At 39.7% G+C, this 26081-nt stretch overlaps 2 protein-coding genes across 2 annotated transcripts; both read left to right on the forward strand.

Moving 5' to 3' along the window:
- Positions 1–4201: 4201 nt before the first annotated feature.
- Positions 4202–5015, forward strand: LOC134202796 (histone H3.3A-like). Its single transcript, XM_062677791.1, has one exon. The coding sequence runs from the start codon at positions 4296–4298 to the stop codon at positions 4704–4706; it is 411 nt and encodes a 136-aa protein (XP_062533775.1). The 5' UTR covers positions 4202–4295; the 3' UTR covers positions 4707–5015.
- A 6017-nt stretch (positions 5016–11032) lies between these two features.
- Positions 11033–12934, forward strand: LOC134202795 (AP-3 complex subunit mu-1-like). Its single transcript, XM_062677790.1, has 6 exons — positions 11033–11189; positions 11321–11408; positions 11480–11805; positions 11864–12023; positions 12142–12641; positions 12705–12934. The coding sequence occupies exons 1-6, from the start codon at positions 11155–11157 to the stop codon at positions 12838–12840; spliced, it is 1245 nt and encodes a 414-aa protein (XP_062533774.1). The 5' UTR covers positions 11033–11154; the 3' UTR covers positions 12841–12934.
- The last annotated feature ends 13147 nt before the right edge of the window (positions 12935–26081 follow it).

Genomic DNA, 26081 nt, shown 5'->3' on the forward strand with positions numbered 1-26081 from the left:
ATTATGGAATACTCAAACAGTTACAATAATTTTTGTTATTACTATGCTCAACATTAGGAACAACTCACAAAAATACATATTTGATTATTATTTTTTGTATGCGAATGAATATTTCATATTGAAACAGAAAAAAAAAACAGGGCTATTATTGTATTGTGAATGTGCGAATGTACTTACTTGTCATAAGACGAGTAAGTATCTACTATTCCATTTGATTCCACCACTTTGTTACTTTACAAATACGTATTTCGACCTCAGCAGTAAGATCGTCAGTCGTTGTTCGTACTTCACTCGACTTTTAAAATGCATCATTCCGACTTGGCAAAGAATGTAGTGATGTATGTACACCCAGGTTTTTTTTTACGCGGTTGGAATTCATTAATTTCTCGGTTAACCTGAACTTTCACAGATTTGTAAATACCCCCTGAATTTTCTTTGATTTTTTGTGAATTTTTTCGTGGAGTTAACTCATTGCTTCATTGACGCTGAAGGTCTTAAACGACCAAAACCAAACCGTGTAAAAAAAACCTGGGTGTAGTCCTCATTTACTCTCGTAGTGGGTTATAACAACAACCTGTTCAATAGATCAAAAATAAAATATTTAAGATCCGTTTGGACTCCCGAACAGTAAAGGCTCAGATAAACATTTACTGATAAGATATTGGGATGCTTTTACCCAAAATAAGAGCTGAGTTTTTTTCTTTTGAGTCTTATAGATGCTTTCTAAGACATGGTATTTATCGTGCCGGCATATGTGCAATAAGCTCTCTATTCATTACATCTTTTCTGACCTTTATCCGTCCTCTTCTTCAATTTCCAATTTCATACATATGGCTGATTTAGTTTGGCAAATCCTACACCCTACAACAAAATATCCCTTTAAACATCGGTAGGGAGGTGAACATCACATCTTTCATGCATCTGAAAGGTGCACCCTTCATATTTTTGAAAGAGGATACAATGTTGAATACCCAAATAAACATGCTCCAATAGCTTTTTAAATTTGGTTGGGTACTATCACGTTTATGGTAGAACTTATTTGGAACATGTTGAACAATTTGGAATACAACTATGGTTCAAGTTTTTGCGTTACCTTACTTGCTACCAAAAACAGATTATTGTCTTACGTCTTTTCGTCTTTTCACTTCCCTATCCTTTAGAAGGGTCTCACAGGATAACGGAGACACCAAAATTTAATCAAAGATCAACACACAGGCAATTTATTCATGTATTTGTGATACATTTATGGAAAATTTACGGCGTTTTTCAATCAATGAGTGGAAGGGATGATTGGTTATGAAGTGGTATTTCGTGATATTTCATGTACGCTCGTGAGTTTCCAAGTGTATTGAGACAGAAGCACGAGAATGTTCCAGGAACTATCATAACATAGTCTGATTACAAGCAATTTATATTAATGTTACATAAGCCTAACAAAAAATTTTGGTTAATCAACTTTTTGCTAATCAAATAGGCATAATTATCTATTACAATATATTATTTTAGACACTGAAGACGACCTTACTGTTGAGGTCGAAATACGTATCTGTCAAAGGTACAATTAAGTAGTGGAATAGTGCAGACTCGTCTTATGACAAGTGAATACATTTCACTAAAAGCTGAAAATATTATTTTTAACAAAAAGTTCCCCTTATTTTAAGCTAAATTTTCTTAAAACTTGATATGAAGATATGTAGTTAGAGCGGCGTATTGTATAATTTTTCCACACTTCACGCTAGATTACTTTTTCTTTAGTTTCTTATAGGTAGTGCTCAAATGTGCCTATAACGCAGGACGGTTTTGTTAAATGTTTTGGTAATTTGCAGGGGGAGAAGGCGGAGCACTGAATCCCTACCCCAACATGTGCGACATCTGGATTTGGTTCTAAACTGTAAACAACAGTGTTAATTCTCTACCACCTTTTTGTTATGGCGAGGCAATTTTTATGCAAACTTTTGTTTTCGATATTTTTCAAAATTAAACGCTCAATCATGCAGCAATATAACGATGTGGTATGCTTGAGATACCTGCTTGATTATAGGGACTCGAAAAAGAATTTATTTGCAGTAACTAACCGAATATAAAAATGTTCACATTAACGATTGCGCCCTAACACCGGTTCTAAGCTTCGATGCAGAGTACACGAGCTTTGTTCGCCAGTGACAGGCGTATGAGGCCCTTGGTAATTTGGGTTTGATTTAAGCAACAAACCAATAGTAACACATTTTAGAGGGTGAACTTCAAAATATTCTAAAAAAAACTGTAATCATTTACTACAACTAACTAGCACAAAAACATCGCGCTATATATTTACTACAAGTTTGTATACTCAGCCTCTAAAATGAGTGACAAGCTACTAAATTATAGAATCCCAATTATTAAAAACCCTCTTTGTCTATAACCTTTGTTTTACAGGACATTGCGTAAATTTGTAATCTGTGGCGTGCGAAGCGAACCAAAGTTAGGCATTTTGGAAAGATTTCGCTCCTTGAATAAGATTCTATGTTAAGATAAAAGATATTTTAGTTACTAGATAAAGATTGTCGCTACTGTTCCCTTTGTTCTGCTGTCCGAAACATGTGTGGTACATACCTGTCAAATCGTATGGATTTTCCTTCTTTGACATTTAGCTCCCCTATCCTCGCCAGCAAAAGATGTTCCGGACAGCGACGACAGCGACAATCTTTATCTAGTAACTAAAATATCTTTTGTTAAGATCAATGTCTGTTGAACAAAAATATCGACACTGTTGTTTCATAAAGGCCAATGTCGCAAACGTAAACAATGCCTTTTCCTGCAAATTCCTCAACAACTAGGACCGCTCCCAGCTAACAACCACTTGAAACTGGTGGCATTCCGCACCTTCTATCGAACGGAGGTGGAAAATAACGCCAGAAGTCTCTAATCTTCCTGAAATCAGCAGAAGCAGTCAATGTTTACGTTTGCGACTTTCGCCCTTTTGAAACAACAATGTCGATATATTTTAAAAGCTTCTAAGAAAAGTTTATAGGTCAAATGACATGTCAGTAAAAAACAATAATTTTTTTTTTTTTTATTGAGTTTGAGGGGGTAATAATTAAATTTCATTTAAATATTCGTTTACGCGTTCGATGAAAATTTCTTTTAGAGTACAATTTTTTATCTCTATGTTTGCATTTATTTTAAGACAATATAACTCACGGACGGTTGAACCGATTTCCAAGATTTTTCCTCACTGATCGGTTCATCTTGGGATCAGCTGTGTTTGTACATTCTAAGAATTGATCAAATTGACGGGCTAAGTTGGAAAATTTGCCATCAAGGTTTCATGAGTTCTGGAGAAAGCCATCAAGCTCAAACTGATATTGAATCTTGTGCGACACTGCAATCAACTACATAAATGATAGACAGATTAAAAATAAAACCCAAGTGAGATCGGGCAGATTTACCAAGTGTAGAATAGCATTTGACTTAATTCAAATCTATACATTCTACAGGATAAAAATTAGTTAAACATTCTAAATATTTGCCTTAAAAAATTCAAATCAGGGTAACCTCCCACCCTACCGGCATTGAATGAAAATGCTAATCTTTCTCAAGGTTACCCATTTATATATTGTTTTGATCCATTCATACAAGGTACAGTTACGCATCGAAAGAGCCCGGCTTCCGAAGTAAATAGCGTCTACACTGCTGTTGCATTTGTATTGTTTTGGCGCGTCCCTTCATAACAATTTCATCCTGCAAGGGGCAGTGCAAGCTTATAGTGAGGAAAATCTAAAACATTTTCATTGCACTTCCCGTTCCACATCATATGCACCTATACCGTTATTCATTGAACATTGCAAAGAGATTGTATCAAGGATTGTATTTACAGTTCCAGCTCTCATTACGTGATGGCGAAATAGCGCGCGCCAAAGCTTTTTGAATTTTGATGTCAGTGGGGTTGCGTTGCGTGCGTGATCTCGCCGTCGTCGTCATTCAATACATCACCCTTCTGATGGGTCCGAGGTAAATAAAAACAGAGAACATAGTAGAAAGCAAAAAGGATTTGGAATACATACCCCACCAGCTTGTGCGCATGAGAATGTGTGAGTGAAATCCCCGGTGCATTTCGGCGTTTTCGGATCTTTCACAACAAAAGCGTCGTCTGCTTTTCGTTGGTAGAATTTTCCCGCCAATCCAGTATGTGATAAAAAGGGTCCGCGTTCGGGTGGCGAACATCAGTATTCGTGTGCATATCGAAGTGTTTAGATCTTGTGATCAATCAGTGAACCCAAAAAGGACTATCAGCCGAATCGAAAGCCGAAAGCAAAATGGCCCGTACAAAACAAACAGCCCGTAAATCAACCGGAGGAAAGGCTCCGCGCAAACAGCTGGCCACCAAGGCAGCCCGCAAAAGTGCCCCGTCTACCGGAGGAGTAAAGAAACCCCATCGCTACCGTCCGGGAACGGTCGCCCTTCGTGAAATTCGCCGTTACCAGAAGTCGACGGAGCTGCTGATCCGCAAGTTGCCGTTCCAGCGTTTGGTGCGTGAAATTGCGCAGGATTTCAAAACGGATTTGCGTTTCCAAAGCGCTGCGGTTGCAGCCCTGCAGGAAGCCAGCGAAGCCTATCTGGTCGGCCTGTTCGAGGACACCAATCTTTGCGCGATCCATGCCAAGCGCGTCACCATCATGCCGAAGGATATTCAGCTGGCCCGACGCATTCGAGGCGAACGTGCCTAAGGAGGATTAGAGGATCCAAACCAGGACGAGAATGGATGTGTGTATGCGCGAGCGGGTGACAAGTTGTGTTTTTAGATTTGTAAAACCGAACGAAATGGAATAAAACCAAATGGACCAGCCATAATGTGCGATTTTTGTCTGGAAGAGAGGCGTCTTTTTTTCGAGGGGTGAAAAACGGTTAAACGTCCATGGCAATTAGAAATAAGCGTATGTGTGTGTAATTCTTATGGAACTACGCGTCATTTCGAGATGCGAATGTATTTTATGTATGAGATAAAAATGCAGTTGAATTCTTAACAATGAATAAAATATGTATTATTTACTTAAATATATTGAGAAAAAGGATCGTTCACCAACTCCTGCGGGGAGAGGGAGGAGGCTAGTTTAAGCCTGTTTATACGAGTTAAATTTAATTACAGTATATCCCGATTTTATCAAACCCCCCCCCCTCCTGGTAAATTTTGCGGTGATGAAATCGGAAAAAAATATTTTTTAAATTAATTTCATCTGGGTGTGCGGATAGAATCGACTAACTGAAGCCAAAATTTTCTGTTGTGCCGGAACCAGAGGGGGGACAACGGATTTTTTTCATATGGAGTTTGGCAAGTATGACAGTACCCTCTTATTTGGCGCATAAATTTATACTTATATATGTCAAAATGCTCATATACTATCATAAATTGTGGTGGTATTTGTAAAAATTTGTATTGTTTACCGTTTTTACAAGAGAGAGTGGTGTCGAAAGCACATATTAAATTAAAAATCGCAAGAACAAAAATACCCCAAATCCGTAAATATGTAGTGTTTTCACTTTATTCCTTACGCGAAATATGCAGATAAATAATTATGTTGGTAGAAGAAAATCTGTGCTGAGCAGAAACAGTTGTTTCTTGCATTATCCAAACTTTGTGCGTTTCAGAACATTATCACTCACTGCAGTGTTTATTTTTCATAGACTATCCAGCTTTCCACGCTTGGTAATGGCGGCTTTTCGCTGTGTAAAAATCAATCGGTCACTGTACTGTTTGACACTAGCTGGAGGAAAGCTCACTGGCGTTCCTGGGTGAGGGGAAGGGAAAAAAAGCCTTTTCGCCAGTGAGTTTTCCTCCAGCTAGTGTCAAAAAGTACAGTGACCGATTGATTTTTACATACCGACAAGCCGCCATTACCGAGCGTGGAAAGCTGGATGGCTTGGTGTTAGTGCCGTCGGCATTCGCTCGATTGGTGGCAACAAAAATTTGACAGCTCAGCACCCGCCTGGCCGGAACCAAAGATCGTGATGAAGATCGTGGTTTATGTTCGTTTTAGATGTTACATTGAGAAGTATTGTTATTATTCGGGTAAAAAAAACTTAGTTTAAGCACAGACAAACAGACGTAACACTAGAGAAATTTCCATCGACCATGACTTCAACGATCAATTTGAATTTGATCGATTGCGCGTTTCACAACTAGAGGCGCTAGCGTCGTAATCCTTCGAGTTTGACATTTCACTCCAGCGCCTTCTGGTGACAATGTCATACGAAACATTGTTTCGTGCAACATGCTCGCAAGATGGTGGTAGAGGAGTTGGACGATGGATTTTTTTGAAAAATGTTCAAACTGTTACGTCTGTTTGTCTGTGGTTTAAGTTTTACATTCTTTGTAACAAATTCACATTATATTTCGAATGGATAATTAGTAGGGATGCAACTAAAAAGCACTCGTTACAAGATTTTACGAGGTTCAGTAGCTGATTGGAACAGGAATGTATGTAAACCATCGTAAAGTTATGTATAGAGCACAGAGAAACAGACGTCTCACTCTACACATGTTCCATCGTTCATTTTTTTAACGGTGGATTCAATTTTTGTAGGTGGTCGATCGGCCACCGATGGCGCTTCCATCGGTTCTACTTGTGTTTGACGTTTGCTCACTACCGCCACCTGGTTGCCGCTTGTCCACCTACAGTGCATTTAGAATTGGGCGGTACTGTTTTCGTGACGATGATTTTGATTGCATTTTGTTCTAAGTGAGACATTTGTTTCTCTGTGTATAGAGTCTCGCGCATTAGTGCGCCTTCATGCAGCATGGGAAGAGAAATTCGAAGAACGGGAAATGTTTGATACTGCAAAATAATTTTGCTTATGGGATTGATTTCAAAATAACCCGCTACTCGCTTGAGAGCAGAAAAGTGGCTCTATCCGCAGCACCCAGCATTTCATGAATCAGTTTATATGAAAGGTTAAATGAGTGATTGGTAGACAAAATCGGGCTGACAAAAAGATATTTTAGTTACTAGATAAAGATTGTCGCTTCGGTTCCCTTTGTTCTGCTGTCCGAAACATGTGTGGTACATACTAGCAACCCTATAACCCTATCCAGCTTTCCACGCTCCCTAATGGCGGCTTGTCGGTGTGTAAAAATCAATCGGTCACTGTACCGTTTGACACTAGCTGGAGGAAAGCCCATTGGCGTTCCTGGGTGAGGGGAAGGAAAAAAAGGCCTTTTTACCAGTGAGTTTTCCTCCAGCTAGTGTCAAAAAGTACAGTGACCGATTGATTTTTACATACCGACAATCCGCCATTACCGAGCGTGGAAAGCTGGATAGTATTTCTAGTACATACCTGTCAAATCGTACACACTCAGTTTTTATTTCTGCAGCTCGGCAAAAATCCGCACAGCCGTGCTCCAGCAAAATAAATAACTGATATTCTGGCAAAAATAGCGTTTGTTAGCTGATTTTCGGCAAATTATTTGCTGATTATCAGCAATTTTGACAGAAATCTCGGCAAAAAACATGTTTACTGGGGCACGGCTGTGCGATTCTCGGTAAAAGTTCAACATTTTGCTGAGATCTCGGTAAAAAAAATTAAGTGTGTATGGATTTTCCTTCTTTGACATTTAGCTCCCCTATCCTCGCCAGCAAATGATGTTCCGGACAGCGACAATCTTTATCTAGTAACTAAAATATCTTTTGGTTGGCACTATTCATTTTTATTGTCTATCCGGAAAAAAGTTACACACCAAAATTTCATTTTTCGTTCCAGCAAAACAGTTTGCTGGTTTTAAACCAGCAATAGATTTGTTTGCTGAAATCCAGCAATTGTTTGAATGATTTATTGAAAATAAACAAACGTCAAGTTTTTGCTGGAAATCCAGCAATCGTGGTAATCTGTCAAATTAAAGACAAGCGTCAGAGAGCCATATCTGTTTCATTTCCGCGTGAACAATTAAAACGGATCTGGAACTGCAGTCCATACATTAGCCGCTGGATTACGACTATTTCAGCCAATGCTAAGCCATTATCGTGAGAGATGTTATTGTAAAGTAAAATTAGCTATTTTACTGCTGTTTAAACTATCTGCTGTAAGTGAATTGAAAAAAAAACTATCGGAATAAGAGGATATTTTCTACGACATGTATCAGCAGTCGATCATGCAAAAATATCTGTTTTACTTATTTGAATATCTTGATTGACATGCCAAGAGAAGTTATCTCATTCTTATGATTGTTATATTATTAATTTAATGCACTTTTTGATTCTGATATTTAAGTAAATATTATTGAGATTAAATTGCTGGAAAACAGCAAATTATTTTGATTTTCATTTTACTGATCATCCAGCAAATCGTAATCGACATTGCTGAAAATACAGTTATGTACCTGTCATTTTATGATTTTCATGTTTACTGGAAAAACAGCAAAATAAAATTTGCTGGATGGATTGCTGGTTTTACAGCTCGGCAAAATCCAGCAAAATTTTGCTGCTTTCCAGCGAAAAAAATTTGGTGTGAGACCGATTTTTATACCGAAGTTGGATTTTTCTCCAGATACAGGCAACTTTCCCAACTTCGGAAATAGTGCGCTAGATTCGCCTAAAGATGCGCTAAACAAAGCATCAATTAGTTTGACAGATAAAACTTCGGAAGAAAGCTCGGTTCGGAAGTCCTGACTTCCGAATTCTAAGGTGGTGCTACGCCGACAATATACATATCGGCCCGGCGACAAAGCTACCAAGCTAAAAGTGGATGGTGGTTGTAAGCCTTTTAGACAACAAATTACGGGTTCCGTTTACGTATTTTGCCTTTCCAATGGATAAATTTATTGATTCATATTTGTGAAACAAATTGAAAAGTTATAAAAATCAGATTTTGTCACATTTCCTATTTTACCACCCCCAAAATTCACCAGGTGCGTGATAAAATCGGGATATTACTGTATTTTATTCTCAAACTAAGGGTGATATGACGGCGATGACATACTGACGCGTCGAGCGATGCGGAGCGCGTTCAAGCACTCGTATAGCAGAATATGAGCAAGATAAATCTAGAGTGCTTTGAGAATAGGTCGTATGTGCAAAAGAGAGCCTCTCTTCGGTTACATTCTCTTTCGATTATTACAATGCTATACACAAATTTGTGTTGGATTTTTTGGCAGATATCTAAAGACAATAACTTTGTCTAGCGTGCTAAAGTGAAAATGTAGCAGAAAATGCTAAACTTGCCGATCTATTAGCGAAAGAGAGCGTGAACAAAGAGAATCTCTCTTTTGCACATACGACCTATTCTCAAAGCAAACTAGAAATATTCTTTTGTATTGGACGTGTGCGTGCGCGAACGCGTCTAAGGGCGATGACATACTGACGCGTCGAGTGATGCGGCGCGCGTCCAAGCACTCGTAAAGCAGACCCCACACGACGGAAAAAGTTTGACAAACTCTTGATTATTGAAGAAAAAGATTGATCGTGTGCAGGGTTGGTTCGCTCTGAGGAGTATTCAAGAGAAGGTGTAAAAACTTCTCTTTTCTCGATCTGTTATCCGAGTGTATTGTGCAGAAATACACTTTATCTTTGTATGAAGGAGCGTGCGTAGTATCCACTCTTCGTCGCACAAGTCCACAAGTGTAAAGAGTACAGGAAAATGGTAATTTGCTGTTTACCAAAATGCATACATTTAGGCTATATTCTAAATCTTCCATATAAATACGCTGTTGTGAGCGCCTAAACATAGGCCATTTTGTACACAATATCAAAACACACGCGACCGAAAATGTTCTCACTCTTTATCGATCATGTTTCTCTTGGCTTCAATCACACGTACGTGTGAACGCTCTCGAGTGTGAATCAATACACTTCTCTTTATTTGTAAATTCTCTACACATTTCAAGACGAAGTGTGAGGAATGACCAACCCTGATCGTGTGAGTGCGAACCCAAAATATTGAAGTAAATATTGAGGGAAATCAGAAAAGTTTGATATTCTTTTCAATATTTCCCCTCATCTCCCCCCGCAGTTTGCCCACAGGAGTCGATGACGGTTGAGTGTGTGCGTGTTTTGTGCGTTATACCGCTATTTGATTCATATTAGTTCAAGAAAAAAATGAGTTTTTCTTCAGCTACGGCCATGCTGGCTAATCAGTAAAAATATTGAAGAAAAGTTTGATGAAAAGTTTGACGAAAAAAGTATTGTCAATATATGCCTCGTGTAAGGTCTGCTTAAAGCATGCATGTAAAGCATATTCGATTATTGGCGCTTTGATGATGCATGAAGAAGAAGCAGAAAGATGATAATCGAAAAAAACGGAGAAGTTTTTAAAACTCTTCTCAAAAAATCTAAAATATTAGAAAATAAAATTTCGAATAGAAAGATGTAGGGTAAAGTGCCCAATAGTGGACCCCCAACCAATAGTGGACCCTCCAGCCATGTTTGCATTATTACCAAACAATGTAAACATTTTGCTATGAAATTCCATCGGGAGAACCTACCTTACTGTCCTATGATTTGACTACATGCATTGGATATGCTATGGAAAGTAAAATTAGATGATTTTTTACAATTCTATAAAAAATAAACACAATAGGGAAGAAGAACGTCCCGAAACGGAACATAAAAATCAAATGAAGAGTCGACTACAGGGAAGCAATTTCCTATTATGGACCCCCAGGGGGTCTACTATAGGGCGAATTCAGTCAGACTTTTAAATGTTAATTTCAACAAATAACGTCGAGTATTTGAGTGTTTTATGTATGTATCGTAAAAAGGAGATGCAGAGCTTGATATTAGATATCACGCAAAATTAATATGTTGAAAATTTCCACTCCTTATGCCAGGAAGAGCAAAATTTCGCTACTAGGGCGTCCATTATTGGGCATTTTACCCTACGCCCAGTCCAGGTTTTGCGCTCAAAGCGCAAGCGATTCCTTTAGGGCGATTCATTCCTTAATACTGCCCTGTCCTTACCGCTCAAGCCTGGCACGTAATTTTTGAACGACCACCTGTAAATCGCATTTTTTATTTCATTTCCTTGTGTTCCTTGAAGCTGTCAAATATCAAGCTCACTCACACTATCGCACAACAAAAACAACACATCATCATACCATCTGCGGAGCTGCGGTCGATGGACGAACTGAACGCAGTTGAAAAAGTTGTAGAATTTCGTGAAATAAGTGCAATTTCGTGGTGAATCGACATGATTCACAGTTTATTCATTGTCAATTCCAGCGGGTGAGTAAAGTTTAGTGTTTTCCAATGAGATTTGTACGTGAAAATGAGAATACGTATCACTAGAAAGTGCATCGATCTGTTTTGATTGCGAATTGGATCCAGTGTTGCCAGTAATTTACCTTCTTTTACAGCGATGTATTCTTGGAGAAACATTGGCGCAGTGTCGTGTCCCGGACGTGCGTTTCCTACTTTTTGGATGTTCAAAGGGAGAACCCCAATGTTAGACCATTATCCATGACTAATTTGAAAAAAAGAAATTTCACTGAAAAAATAATTCTAAATATTTTCAGGATGTTCCACCGGTGATTTCGACACCACATCACTATCTGGTTTCGATCCAGCGCGGCGGTGTCTCGCTGGTCGCAGCATGCAAACAGGAATGTCCTCCTTTGTTCGTCATTGAGTTCCTGCACCGGGTGGTGGATACGTTCGAGGATTACTTTTCCGAGTGTACGGAAAGCATCATAAAGGAGAACTATGTGGTAGTGTATGAACTACTAGATGAGATGTTGGACAATGGATTCCCGCTGGCGACGGAGAGCAACATCTTGAAGGAGCTGATCAAGCCGCCGAATATTCTACGAACGATTGCCAACTCCGTGACGGGAAAATCAAAGTATGGGTGATGGTATTTTTAAATTGAATCAGTTTTTATTGGGTGATTATAATTTCAGTGTCAGCGGGACACTTCCAACCGGTCAACTGTCCGCTATTCCATGGAGAAGAACTGGTGTGAAGTATACCAACAATGAGGCATACTTCGACGTGGTAGAAGAGGTAGATGCCATCATCGACAAAAATGGACAGACTATCTTCGCTGAAATTCAAGGATATGTAAGTTCTTCACTGTTAACAATTTATGAAACTTGCAAACATGGTATTTTATTCCGCTCATTCAGCAGAATAAAACCATTTGGCATTGTCTCTAATAATTTATTTTTCCTCATTACAGATTGACTGCTGCATCAAACTGAGCGGAATGCCCGACTTAACGTTATCCTTTATGAACCCGCGCCTCTTCGATGACGTTTCCTTCCATCCGTGTGTTCGCTTCAAACGCTGGGAATCGGAACGCATTCTCTCGTTCATTCCACCGGACGGAAACTTTCGGCTAATGTCCTACCACGTGGGGTCGCAGAGTGTCGTAGCAATTCCAATCTATGTGCGGCACAATCTGAGTCTTAAACCGGGCGAGCAGGGCCGAATGGACATCACGGTGGGTCCCAAGACGACACTGGGCCGCGTGGTAGAGGGTGTCAAGCTGGAGATTCGGATGCCGAAGGCGGTACTGACCTGTGCGCTGCTCGCCAGCCAGGGCAAGTATACGTTCGATCCGGTGACGAAAACCTTGCACTGGGATGTGGGAAGGATTGACGTTACCAAATTGCCGAACATTAGGGGAACGGTTTCGGTGGCGTCGGGTTGCACTTCGTTGGAAACGAGTATTGATAGGTAATCTAATCAAATATGGAAATAACGTTCAAGTGTTCAATTATCGTTTTTTTGATATCGTAGAGTACAATTCACCATATCGCAGCTTGCAGTTTCCGGATTGAAAGTCAATCGATTAGATATGTACGGCGAAAAGTATAAACCTTTCAAAGGGGTAAAGTATGTAACGAAGGCTGGTAAGTTCCAGATACGAATGTGAATAAGTATTTTGCTCTATTGTGTCAATCTCAAACGTATTTTATGTTGATGTCATCCAGTTATATAAATTATTCAATTAATTATATCATTCCAAACCAGGCAGTACTGCTCAATGTTCCGAAACTTCATGTTCTTGCACAATTGCCATAACATCTCAACACACAGTCCTAACGGGTGTAGATATTCTATGGTGGATTGCGTTATGAAACTCAGGTGGAAAATGAGGAAATGCTTTTTTTTTTAACTTTATTAATGTGTTTTTTTTTAATGAGGAAATGTACATACCGGTGACCTCCAAGGTTGAACATTGAGCTGGTACAAATGGTAGACTGACTCAAGGTTACCAGCAGCAGATTAAAATTTAGACCTGTGCGCCGCCACGCCACGCCGCCGCCGCCGGTGGTTTTACTCGCGCCGCCGCCGCCGACGATTTTGGGTCGGCGCGCTGCCGATCATAATTTTGCCACGCCGATGACTAATCGTAATAAAAAAAATCAATTAACTTAAGTCGAGTCGAGTCAACACGAGACACTGCAAACGACCTAATTATTGAGGTCGAAATACGTATCTGTGAAGAAAAACAGCGTGGTATAGTTAATTGGAATAGTACTAAACTAGTCTTTGGACAGTTCATAAATGTTGTTAAGATGGCTCTCGTCAAAATTCAATTTAAAATCTTAAATTAATATGTTGGTTGATTAGTTTGAGAGTTTGAATGAGGCTTTGTCTAGTATAAATAATACATAAATTGTTAAATTGATCTTTGGAATGCGTTAAGCCAACGCCTCATTCAGTCGAGCACCTAAACTTGTAGGTGACTCGCAAAATGGGTTTGTTGTGGTTCATAAGCTTTTGTGGGGCCTGGATACATGCCCAAAGCGTCCCCATTCTTAAAGGATCTGGCATTGGTGCAGGTAAATTATTTCAGTTTAGAAATTTCAAGTTAAGTTGCACATTAGTTATTTTGACAATATTTATTTTTTTATTTATTTAAATAAACTTATTTAATCAGTTTTCTTTTTTTTTTAAATTTGTGCTATTAGACTAGTTGGCTTATAGGGCAAACTGATTTAGAAAAATATTTAAATCCCAACTGTGAATGCTTTACCAATTTTTTTGTTACAACTCCCGAGTAAGTAATTTATATTTTGAAATCAATTTCTGAATAAAACAAAACCACTTGCCAAACATCAGCAAAGCAAATATTGCTGTGCAAATATTACGAGCATCACTTAAAAACGCTTCTTATTTTTTTATTCACAGCTATGTAACCCAGAACTGGGTCATTGTCGCCTCGCTACATAGTATTTAGTCAAATTATTTAGTTAAAACGTCAAGTATTTTCAAGTATTGTCTTGAAATTATTTAATACTGTTTTGTAAAAGCCTTATTCGAAGTAGGTATCGTTTAAACATTCATTTATGAGTTCCTTCGAAAAATACTCCAGAAATTAGTTCGGAAATAAATCAAGACATTTATTTGATAATTCCTCCAAATATTCCTCCGAAAAGTTTCTTTTAAAAATCCTTAGAAGATTATTTAGAAATTAGGAGTTTGGGTATTCCTTTGGTGATTCCTTACAAAATTTCTTCGAAAATCCCTTAAGAATTTTCATTACGGATTTCTTCAGAAAATACTTTACGAATTTCTTTTGGAAATTGCTTAAGGAATGCTTTCGGATTTTGTTCCACGAATTCCTACATTCTTCTTCGGAGACTCCTTAAGTAATTCCTTTGGAAGTTTCTTTAGCCATTCCTGCGGAAATCTCTTAGGGAATTCCTATAAACATTCGTTTCGTTTTTTTTTTGAGAATTTCTTCAGAAATTGCTTTTTTGAGGATTTCTTCGGAAATTTTTCGTTTTGAAATTGTTTCGGCAATTATTTCATGAATCGCTGGAAAAAAAATCTTCTAGATATCCATAAGGAATTCATTCAAAATTTGCCTAAGGAATTTCTTCAGAACTTCTTCCAGCAATTCCTTTAAAACATTCTCCGGGAATTCTTCCGGAACATCCTCCAATGCTTTCATCTTTTCGAAAGTCTTTTAGTGTTTGTTGTTTATTTTTGGATTTTTTTCTTCGAAAATTCAATAAATAACATCGCAAACAACTTCATTTTCAATAAATTTCAAAGGTTTTCCTGGGAGATCTAATGAAAAAAAATCTAGAGAAATCTCCAAAGGAAATCTCGGAGGTTTTTCGAATAATCTTTTAAAGAAGTCCTTGGAGGAATATCTGAAGGAACTTTGGGCGGTATTTTTTTTTTGATTATTTGAGAAATAAAATTCTGAAAGAGTTCCCAAATAAATTTTTGGAGGCGTTTTTGTAGAAATTTGTGTTGGGTTTAAAGAGAACCTGAATAGATTTTCGGAAATGAATCCTAAAGGAACTTTAAAAGAGCTTTTGAAGGTAAAATACTTCCCTAAAGAATTCCTATAGGAATTTCCAGAGATATCCATAAAGGTGTTTTGGAAGGATTTCATGATGGAATTTCCGAAGGAATTCTCAAAAAAAATTACGAAGAAATCCCCAATATAATTTCAAAGAAAATGCCTACTGGTATTTCTGATGTAATTCCTAGATTTCTTCAAGAATTCCTTTGGAGTGTTTCCCAGTAATTTAAGTATTCGCAATTTCCTACAGAGATTCCTTTGAAGATTCGTACAGGAATTCCCTAGGAAATTTCGTCAAAAAGTTCTACAAAAACTGAAACGAATTCTAAAAATTCTTCGGAAATTCTTTCGGATATTCCTTAAAATTTACCTCAGTAATTACGTCAGAATTCCTGAACGTATTCTTTTGTTTAAGAAAACCATAGGAAATTTGTTAAGGTTCGTTCTTTTGGAATTTTCTTTGAAAATTTCGTAATTGCTTTAGGAATTTCTTCATAAAATCCTTCAGGAATTCTTGCGTAATTCCCTTACAAATTCTTTCGGATATACCTTCCGAAAATCATTCGCAAATTTCTTTTGAAACATCGACGGAATTTTTTTTAGAATTTTCTCTAAAAATTCCTTCAGAAATTCATTCGCAGATTCCTTCGGAAATATGTTTAGTCTTTGAAAGTTTGCTTAGGAATTTCCTCGGAAAATCATATGGAGGATTATTTTAGGAATTCCTCCGATTTTTTTTTTAGAAAAAAAACGTTGGAAATTTTTAAGAAATTCCTCTAGGGGTTCCTTAGAAAGTTCTTTGACATCTTTTCCTGAAATTCCCATAGGAACTACCTTAAGTAATTCCTTGGGAATTTCTATGGGTAAAAATTAAAATAAAGGTAAAGATTCTTTGGTAACTTTAGGAAAAACTTCTTGGTCATTTCCCTAAGTAATTCCGTCACAACATTCTCCATTTATTTTCATTTTTTTTTTTGGGAATCTCTTTTGCTTTTGGAAACTATTCGGAAATTCTTCTAGGAATTCCCTAGAACATTTTTTCGAAATTTACTGAAAAGGTTCTTTCTGATTTTTCTGCGGGAATTCCTTCGGTTCCCTAATGTAAACTATTTTTGAAGTCGGTGCTTCTGGGCAAAATTATAAAATACCTATACATATAATAAGCAAGGCCTGCGTGCTCAAACCTTTGTTCCTTATGACGAATAAACGAGTTTACTTTTAGCAAGCAAACAAGCTAGTTTGGTTTTGTATTTCCTTGGTGTGTTTTGTGGGAAGTCCGTCGTGGGATCAAAAGTGAAGTTGGCCAAGTTCGGACGAAGTATTTTTACACTAAGTTCTTTCAAAAATTCCTTCAAAAATGTTGCAATAAATTTCTTTTCAAACTCTTTTCGCTATTCCCTCGGAAAGTCCTTTCTGAACCCCTTCGAAGATTTTTTCAGCAATTTCTTCGGAAATTGTTTTAGGATTTTTTTTCGGAAACTATTTCATTCCTTAACAAATTTCCAAATGAAATTCTTAATGAATATTCTATAGTTTTACCTGTGGTTTTACCTGTGGTTTAACTAAAGGAATTTCCCAACGAGAGCCTTAATGGTTTTTGAAAAAATGCCTATATGAGTTTCCGGAAAAAAATTATAGGGTTTTACAAAAGAAATTTCCAATGACACGTCAACAAAAATGGTAGTTTTTAACCAACTTTTGAGGAAAATATTCAATTTGGTAGGTCATCGTGCCCCAGTCTTATTCAGCAAGAGCTCATTTTAGTTATGTTGATCATCTATTGAGATTTGTGCATACAATAATGCGAGGTGGGGAGTAAACTGTCCATTGTGGTTGTCATTAGTGCATTCCATCGTGAATGTCCTTCCAGGATCTAAGGGTCACAGCAGGCGAACGAACTGCAAATTCTCTAAATATACTAGATATGCCGCTCAAACAATGCCCAATTGTATATGTAACAAAAATAATAGTAGTTAGAATTTTTCTGAAATTTAGATACCGTGCAAACTCAAACTTCGGACGCTTAAGCACTTCCTGTTATAAAATCATTTGAAGTCACACCGTTTAAATCATCATTGCAATCACTAAGTATAGTATTCATCTTTGAACTACGTATTTAATATGTGCAAGATATTACGAAGAATATTTGCAATTTATGAAAATGTCCGGCTTCTGTTTGATTCAAACCTCGGACACCGGCGGGGTTGGATTTATATTTCGGACACAAATATTCAAACTTCGGACACATGATTACACAGTATCGGGAAGAATAAATGAAAACAATTCGCACTGCACAGCTCAAACTGTCTTTTAATAAATTCGTATACATGTCTTTTGTCTTCGTGTAGAATGTAACTATACTAAAACAAGCTAAAACTATTAGTCCTTCCGATCCAGCTTGACGAACCAAAACGCAAAACGCCTTTTGTGGTTACCCTCATATTTACCGTCATTAAGATGTCCGTAACAAAACTAGATCTAAAATCATGTAGGCTAGGCGAAAAAAGTTTCAAAATGGCGTATGGGAAGGTCGGAAAAACCGAAAATTTCCACAGTTTGAAGAAACATCTAACATTTTGGCGAGGCAAAACACCCTAGTGGCAATAACCTACAATGTACTTGCGTCTCCATGCACTATCCATAGCAGAATGCTGATTCGCCGACGCGTGGTGCTTTGTTCCCTAGGAGGTGCCAGCTAAAAGGCGTTTTGCCTCATGAGTTTTCCAGAATATCACCACTTTTTTGAAATATGAATATTATCAATATGATTGAGAATTTTGACAATTTTTGAATGGCATTAACTAGCTATCTTGTTTAACTGGTGCATAATGTAAAAATATCCATGAATAGCGTTACAAATAAGACAATAAAGCGGTGTTTGCTTAGCTAGGGCATATTGCCACCCCTTCCCCTACGAATTGAAGCGTCCGAAGTTTGAGTGTGTCCGAAATTTGATTTTCCACGGTATATTGAGAAGTGAATTGACTGGAGTTTATCAAAATCCTGAATTAAGAAAACTTTTGGAAAAAATATTAACAAATTAGTCGTTGTTAAATTTTGATTCATCAAAATCAGAGAATAATAAAATAGTTTTAATTTAAATAACATTTTGAGATCAGGTACTTATTAGTGTCGCTGGTAATTTACAATGGAATGTGCTGTTTGATGATCGATCGAATATTACAATTTTAATCCACTGAAGTCGATTTTTATACGAACAATTCGTACCGTGTAAATCAAAACCGCGTAAATTCAAAAATCCGCGTTAAAATTGGTTTTTTTTAGCCATTAATTTTTTCATCCACGCCGGTTCACGCCGCCGCCGCCGCCGCCGATAAAAGCCAACGGCGCGCCGCCGTGACGCCGCCGCCGCCGGGGCAAAAATGACCACTACGCCGCCGCCGCCGATTATATGACCGGCGCACTGGCACCACCTACGGAAGAGCTGGTAAACGAAACTTATCGGGAGAGTTATTTCATTCGTCATTATTGGTAGCACCGCAGATACTGTCCTAGGTTGCGGTGGCCTCACATTGGAGAAATGACTCTTATGAAGAATAATGTGAGTAGTTCATAAAGGAGAATAATTCACCATGGGCGGATTACCCGGTTTTCACGGATCACGCGGATTTAGTTCTAAAATTGCCCCTTGTCACTTTCTTATCGATTACTCAGGGATCCTGCGCACCCTAAATGATGTAAAGCCGACTTGAAAGATCTTTATGCCGGGTGAGTGCCCGCTGTCTGTGTTTTTATTTAGGTGTGTGTGTGTGTGTTTTTTTGCCTTTCGCGTATATAAGAACACTCCAAAACCGAACTTTTGATAAAAGGCTCGGAGACTCATAGTGTTATATACCAATCGACTCAAGTCGACGAATTGAGGTGATGTCTGTATGTTTTTTTTATTGAGTTATGACACTTTCGCCTGCACTTCCTCGCAAAACTGCTTGGAAGTTGCTAAGTTACCTTCCACATTTAGGTATACTTGCTTCTATAGAAGCTTGCTTCCACAGTGGTGGGAGGAAAAACCCTCGACTGAGGGAAAAAAACCTCTTTTACTTGTTTTGCTACCTTGCTTCCCTTCGGACCGCAAGATGAACTGTCTACCTCATGGATTCTACCATTCGAACTTTCCTTCTTTCCATCCTATTCGTGTCTTTGCCTAAACTTCTCCGGTACTACAACTCCTTTATACTATGGCCGGTGTACCCAGCCTTCACCTTGAAGTGACTGGTATCTCGGCAACTTTAGCAGCTCATTCTTTACAATCTACTTGGTCTCGTGTCAACGGGGAACCTAACAGAGCCCCGGCGAAGGAGGTTTTTCCGATACTGACGCCAACCAGCCGAGTGCCATGGTCAGTTCAGCGATTCCGGGGGAGCAGGGCGTCCGGTTCACTGGTGCCCTGACGACCCGTAACTGGTTGTATTTCATCGCGAACTACTCGGTCCAGTCCCCGGCGGCGGATCTAGCCTACGCCGACGGAGAGTTCCCCGACGAAGGAAGTTCTCCCGATGCTCTTTGATCATTCCACGTGCTTTCCTCTCGGCACATTTTTTCTATCACGTTCTCTTGGTTTAAACCGTGTATTTCCCTTCGAACTGGGAATCACGTGCTCCACCGTCTCCTCGATGTTCTCACACTCCGGGCCAAATGGCGAAGCAGCATGCCCAAACCGATGTAAATACTTCCTGAAGCAGCCGTGGCCGCAACAGGAATTGTGTCAGGTGAAAGTTTACTTCGCCATGTTTCCTGTTCATCTACGTTGACAGGTTTGGAATGAGTCGGTGGCTCCCATTGTCCGTACTGTCCCATTCATGCTGCCACCTCTCCATTGAACGTATTCTCTCCATCTTTCTCACGTTTCTCGTGTCTTTGCGATGATAGCACTCAATATCTTCCGCTAGGCTGATGCAGATAGGGACCATCCCGGCGATAACGCATACTGCCTCCGACGATATCGTTCTGTAGGCGCTCGAAACTCGTATGGCCATCAGCCGGAACGCACTTTGTAGCCTTCTACGGTTCCGCTTGGTTTCCAGCGCATTACCCCAAGCGGAGACTCTATACCGCAGTATCGATGGCGAGATACTAGCTATAGTAGACGCCAGGTGCTACTTCTTGGACCGCCAACGTTTGGCATGATCCTTGCTATTGCACTCATAGCCTTCGCCAACTTTTCGCAGACGTAATCGACGTGACTATTGAAATTTAGCCGGTCATCGATCATCACTCCCAGATGTTTCAGTGATCGCTTCGATGCAATCTTATGATCACCAACGACGATCTCCATCCGCTGAATCGCCTTACAGTTGCTGACTAATAGCACCTCCGTCTTATGGTGAGCTATTTGCAGCTTCACTCCATTCATCCAGCTCTCGATCATCGCTATCGCCTCCGTCGCCAACACCTCTACTTCTTCAAGTGTCTCGCCCATCACCGTTAGTGACACGTCGTCCGCAAAACCCACGATTTTAACTTTTCTAGGCAACCACAGACTCAGGACTTCATCGTACATCCCGTTCCAAAAAGTTGGACCGAGAATGGAGCCGCTGTAACCCGCATCGACTTACGCCCTTCGTTAGTGTCGTACACCAACACTCTGCACTGAAAGTAGCTCTTCAGGATATGGCACAGGTAACCAGGGACCCGCATTCTATGCAGCGCTGATGCGATGGCTTCGAAGCTGGCACTATTGAACGCATTTTTTACGTCTATTGTTACCACTGCGCAATATCGATCTCGTCTTCGCTTCTGTTTGGACGCCTTCTCAGCGCTCTAGAGTACTGTCCGAATAGCATCCACCGTCGATACTGCTTTGCGGAACCCAAACTGCATCTTCGACAGTCCGCGCTCACCCTCCGTACATTTCGCAAGCCTATTCAGGATAATCCTCTCCAGAAGCTTCCCGAGTGTGTCCAACAGACATATAGGTCTGTACGAAGCCGGATTACCCGGAGGCTTTTCTGGCTTCGGCAGCAAATCCAAGCTTTTGAATCTTCCACATTTCTGGGAAGTTGCCTTCGTCCAGGCACTTTTGCAGCACTGTTCTGAACATATCCGGACATGCCACGAGCGCAGCTTTCAGCGCTACGTTCGGTATTCCATCCGGACCGGGGGCATTCTTCGATTGCAGCCGCTTCGCCGCTTCTGCAAGCTTCTCATGGGACACTTGTTGGTACTCAGCGTTTATTTCTTCTTTTTCACCGTACGGTATTGGTGGCCACGTGGTCGGGTCGTGTTGCGGGAAAAGACCCTCTACAATCTCCTTCAACTTGATCGGACACTTTTCGGTCGGCGTCGACGGACCCTTCATCTTCGGCATCACGACTCTATAAGAATTCCCGCATGGGTTGGCGTCTGCTTCTCGACACAACTCCTTGTAGCAGTCTGACTTGCTAACTTTGATGGCCTTTTTTAAAGCGGTCCTAGCAACCCGGAACGCCGCCTTGCGCTCCTCTTTCTCTGGTTCCGTCCTCGCTCTCTGTGCCCGCCTCCTGGCTCTGAGACAAGCAGCACGAAGCGTACTGAGTCCCTCGTTCCACCAGTAAGCTGGACGCCGATTGCTCCTCGGCTCCAGTTTACGCGGCATTGCTGCATCACAAGCCGTTACCATTCTCCTTGTTAGCTCGACTGCATTTACGATCTCGGTACCACTGTCCGATCGAAGTGTCTCGACGAAGTGGTTTTTATTGAAGGCTTTCGTCTTCCACTTCCTCTCGCTGGTCATACTTCTCCGCGTTTCACCATTGTTTCGTTGGCCGATACGGTAACGTATCGCCTGATGGTCATTATGGGTGTAGTCTTCACTTACTTTCCAGTTCATGTTTGTCGTCAGTGAAGGGCTACAGAACGTGATGTCAATTATAGACTCCCTCCCGTCTCTCCGAAATGTGCTCACGGAGCCTTAATTGCACAATCATACGTCTAGCTTCGTGAGAGCTTCCTGCAGGAAATATCATCTTGTGTTGGTCACTCTACTGCCCCACTCCACAGCCCAGGCATTAGAGTCACCTGCTGTGACTACTGACCTTCGTCCAATCAGCTTGTCGGTTAACTGATCCATTATATGGCTGAACCGTTCCACGGTCCATCGTGAAGGTGCATAGCAGCTGCATACAAAGACGCCGTTGATTTTGGCAATCACGAAGCCTTCACATGAACTCTCCACCACTTCTTGAATTGGGAATTTGCCCCATAACTTGTATCGCAGCCATTCCCGAACTATCTGTCAACCAGTTGCCGTTATCAGGAGGAACTCAATACGGCTCTGCAATTATCGCGACATCGCACATCTTTTCCGTTGTTGGTGGCAGTCAACAGTTGCTATGCGGTTTCGCAGTGATTCAGATTAATTTGGATTATCTCCACTACTGTTGACCTGCGATCGCCCTCTTGTAGGCAGGGCATTTGTAGCCACCCGTCTGATGGTCATTTCCATCCTCTGGTGTGCACTTGGGTCTTTGCGTGCAGTCTTTCGCAAAATGACCTGTTTCCCCGCAATTCCAACACATGTTGGTTCTGTCCGGACCTTTACAAGCCCCTGCCCGGTGTCTGAAGCCCAAACATTTGAAGCATCTCTCCGCTTGTTTATTCACTGGCGGGCGGCTTTCAACGGGCATTTAGACCATCCAACAGTCAGTTTGCGTACCCCTAGAGCCTTGTTAGCAGCGGTTACTGGTAGACGAATTATCGCTGTTTGTGTTCCTACGAATGTTTTCCTTATTCGGATTGCCATTTGAACCTCGCCCAGGTTGCACTGTGACTTCAGAGCATCCTTGAGCTCTTCTACCGACGTGATCCCGTCTAGATCCCTGCACATAATCACCATCTCTGGGGTCAGGGATTTAACTTCCGCCTCTGCGCCCAGCGATTTTGCAATACGCTCTTGCATAACCGAGCTATCAACCGTAGGGTCCTTCTTTAGCTCGAAGAGCATCTCTCCGGTTTGAGTGCGCCTGGTCCTTACTACGTTCTCGCCTAAGTCCCTCAGCTCGGGATCCTCTCTAACCTTCTTCAGGAGCGCTGCATACGTCGTAGCGTCTTTGGCCTTGACGAGTACGGCTTGTCCCTTAGACGGTTTCTGACGCAACGGAGGCTTTCCTTTCTTGTACTGCTCCATTTTTCTCGCCTCTTTTCGCTTCAACTGTCTATTTCTTTTCTCCTTCTGGCCTACTACGGTACTCCACCCTTCTCCCTGTGAAGTAGCGTCTGTTCCTTCGACTGCGTCCTCCCGCGTTTGCCGCTTGAGTCCGCCTGGCTTCCCGTCTCCAGGCGAGGTTCTGGCCCTTTTGGGAGTCATGGAGGCTAATGTACTCCCCATTCCTGCCAGCTTCTCTTTCCCTTGCTTTTTGGAGTACAACGGAACTGTGCCGATATGGCCCTGTTCTGGCGGAGCTAGGACAGCAGGAGCCTTAGTCAGCGCTAATGCGCACTTCGCTTCGTCGGCCCTCAGCGCTGCTGCATCGAATTCAATCGCTGCCGATACTAGCGCCTTCCGGATCTTGTGAACCATGTCCTTAATCTCCTTATGGACGTTGTTCCTCCCATCCACGAAAGTGTGGAGCTCTTCTACCAATTTCTTCGCTGCCACTATTTTCGGCTTTTGTGAGGGCTTGTTTAACTCACTTTGCCCAGGCCGCTGCTGCTGTTGTTGCTGTAGCACTACTGTCGCTGGTGGCGGTAATCTCACCAACCCACTACTGAGCGATTCCAAGCAACAGCATCAAAATTTAAGAAAATTTTTAATTCATGATTTTCTATTGAGTTGAAACTTTGCACAGTTTTTCAATTTCATCTAAATCGTCATTTTTCGATATCAAATCTTCATATTGAGTCACGACTAACTTTTCAAAAGGGTGTATGTGAAAATGGTTCAAAAATATTTAAAAAGCTGCACAGCAAAAACGGAATGTTCGATTGTTATGATTTTTTCAGCAAAGTTAGACAACTAAATGGTGATTCTTAAGAAAATGTACACAGTAAAAAAAAAAATTTTTTGCCTTTGAAAATATCATTTTGTCACAAAAACTCAAATATCTCAAAACCCTATCTTTTTTCGAACGTAATTTTTTTAGGGAAAACGGTCCATTATATTAGCTATCTACCATAAAAATTTGGTGATGGTAAACTAATAAACAAAAAAGTTATGACATTTCAAACATTTCACAATTTTCACATATAGTAAACAAAAAAAAATTTCCGTGTATTTTTTTTCAAGAATCGCAGTTTGATGCTGATTTTATTGTTAAGGGCCTTGTGTGAGTTAAACAAGTTGTTTGTATGATATTCCATATTTATGTATTCATCGATATTATGTATATTATATGTATAAATATTAATTATATGTATAAATAAATAAAAATGAATTAATATTATCCTAAGTATTAAATTAAATGTGGCAGTTACACAATGTTGTTATAGAAACTCTAAGAGTTTTGGGTTTGAATTTTGGTATGGGTTATGATATCATGAAAACAGTTTATTAATAGGGGAACTGTTCCGATCTCCATCTCACTGTACATATATCCATCTCATCGCTAAACAAAGAAATACGGCACCAAATTCGTCGCTTCTTTTTGTCAACATGCGTGCTCACTGCTGAAAAAAATCACAAAAATAATAAACAAACCAAATTCCTTTCCATTGCTTTGTTTTTGATGGGATGGAAATAGGAGCTATGAGATGAAGTGGCGAACCATTCCCCTACTTATTTTTTATTTATTTTTATTCAAATTTTTTAAAATATCGAACACTTTTGAATTATTATCAGCACAGTTTGAGTATAGTTTTGCTTTAATTTTATTTTCCGACAATGGAATGAAACAGTGAAATTTTTGGGTTCCTTGGATCGTTTTCGCGTTATTAAATTGCTCGCTGAGCTCTGAAGCCTTTATTTCGTACTCTTCAGTAGTAGTAAAACAAAATGATAATTTGGTTAAATCTTTTTCTTTTCTACGATTTGCCCAATCAAAAAGTTCTTTCGCAGTTTTAATTGGATGCTCACGTTCTTTGGCTAAACTTGCTCTTGTGGCCATGCGCTTTATTGTTCCTCCAATAGCATCACAAGGACCTTTGCCATATGATGTAGCAAAAAAATGCCATTCTGCATCAATTCCGTACATTGATTTAAATTGACATAGGCTCGAAAAATTCTTACGATTTTTGTACTGCGACGCTGCTCCATCAGACATGAAATATATCTTTTTGACTTCTTTATGCTTATCAACGCGTAAAAAGTTAATCATTTTTCAATGAACAAGTTTACGGATACTGAATCGTGTCTTAAATCTTCGGAAATTATAATAAAACTTAAGTGTTCAATTTGCGTACTTCCATTAAAATAAATAACGAATGGATGAATTGTAGCTTGTTGTACGTTCCAGTGATGGGACTGCACTTCATCTTGCAATACAAAGCTGTAATTTTCAGAAAAATCACAAATGACTAAAAATTCACCATTTTGTAATGTATTTTTCGTATTTTTAAAAAGCTGGATTGTTCTGTTTTAATGAAATCGTGAGGGATTAAACTTTCTAATTTCAAGCAAAAATATGACACAAACTCATCTACAGGTTTTACAATAGTTTCTATGTCACACCTATCCGTGGTCACCCATTGCTCAAATGATAACTGATCAATATATTTTCTTCAAACTCAGCGAATAAAGTATTTTCCAATGATGAAGAATCTGGACAATCCGAACAAGATCGTAGATAGCAATTTGATGTTGTATTTTCACACAAAAGACTACCAGTTAACATTTTAATATCCTTTGTTAAATTGATTCTTTTCAAACTATGTAAAATAAGATTAATATTCTCATGGGTTGTGTACACACACATTATGTG

Source organism: Armigeres subalbatus, unplaced genomic scaffold (assembly GCF_024139115.2).
Source record: "Armigeres subalbatus isolate Guangzhou_Male unplaced genomic scaffold, GZ_Asu_2 Contig1411, whole genome shotgun sequence".
Lineage (NCBI taxonomy): Eukaryota > Metazoa > Arthropoda > Insecta > Diptera > Culicidae > Armigeres > Armigeres subalbatus.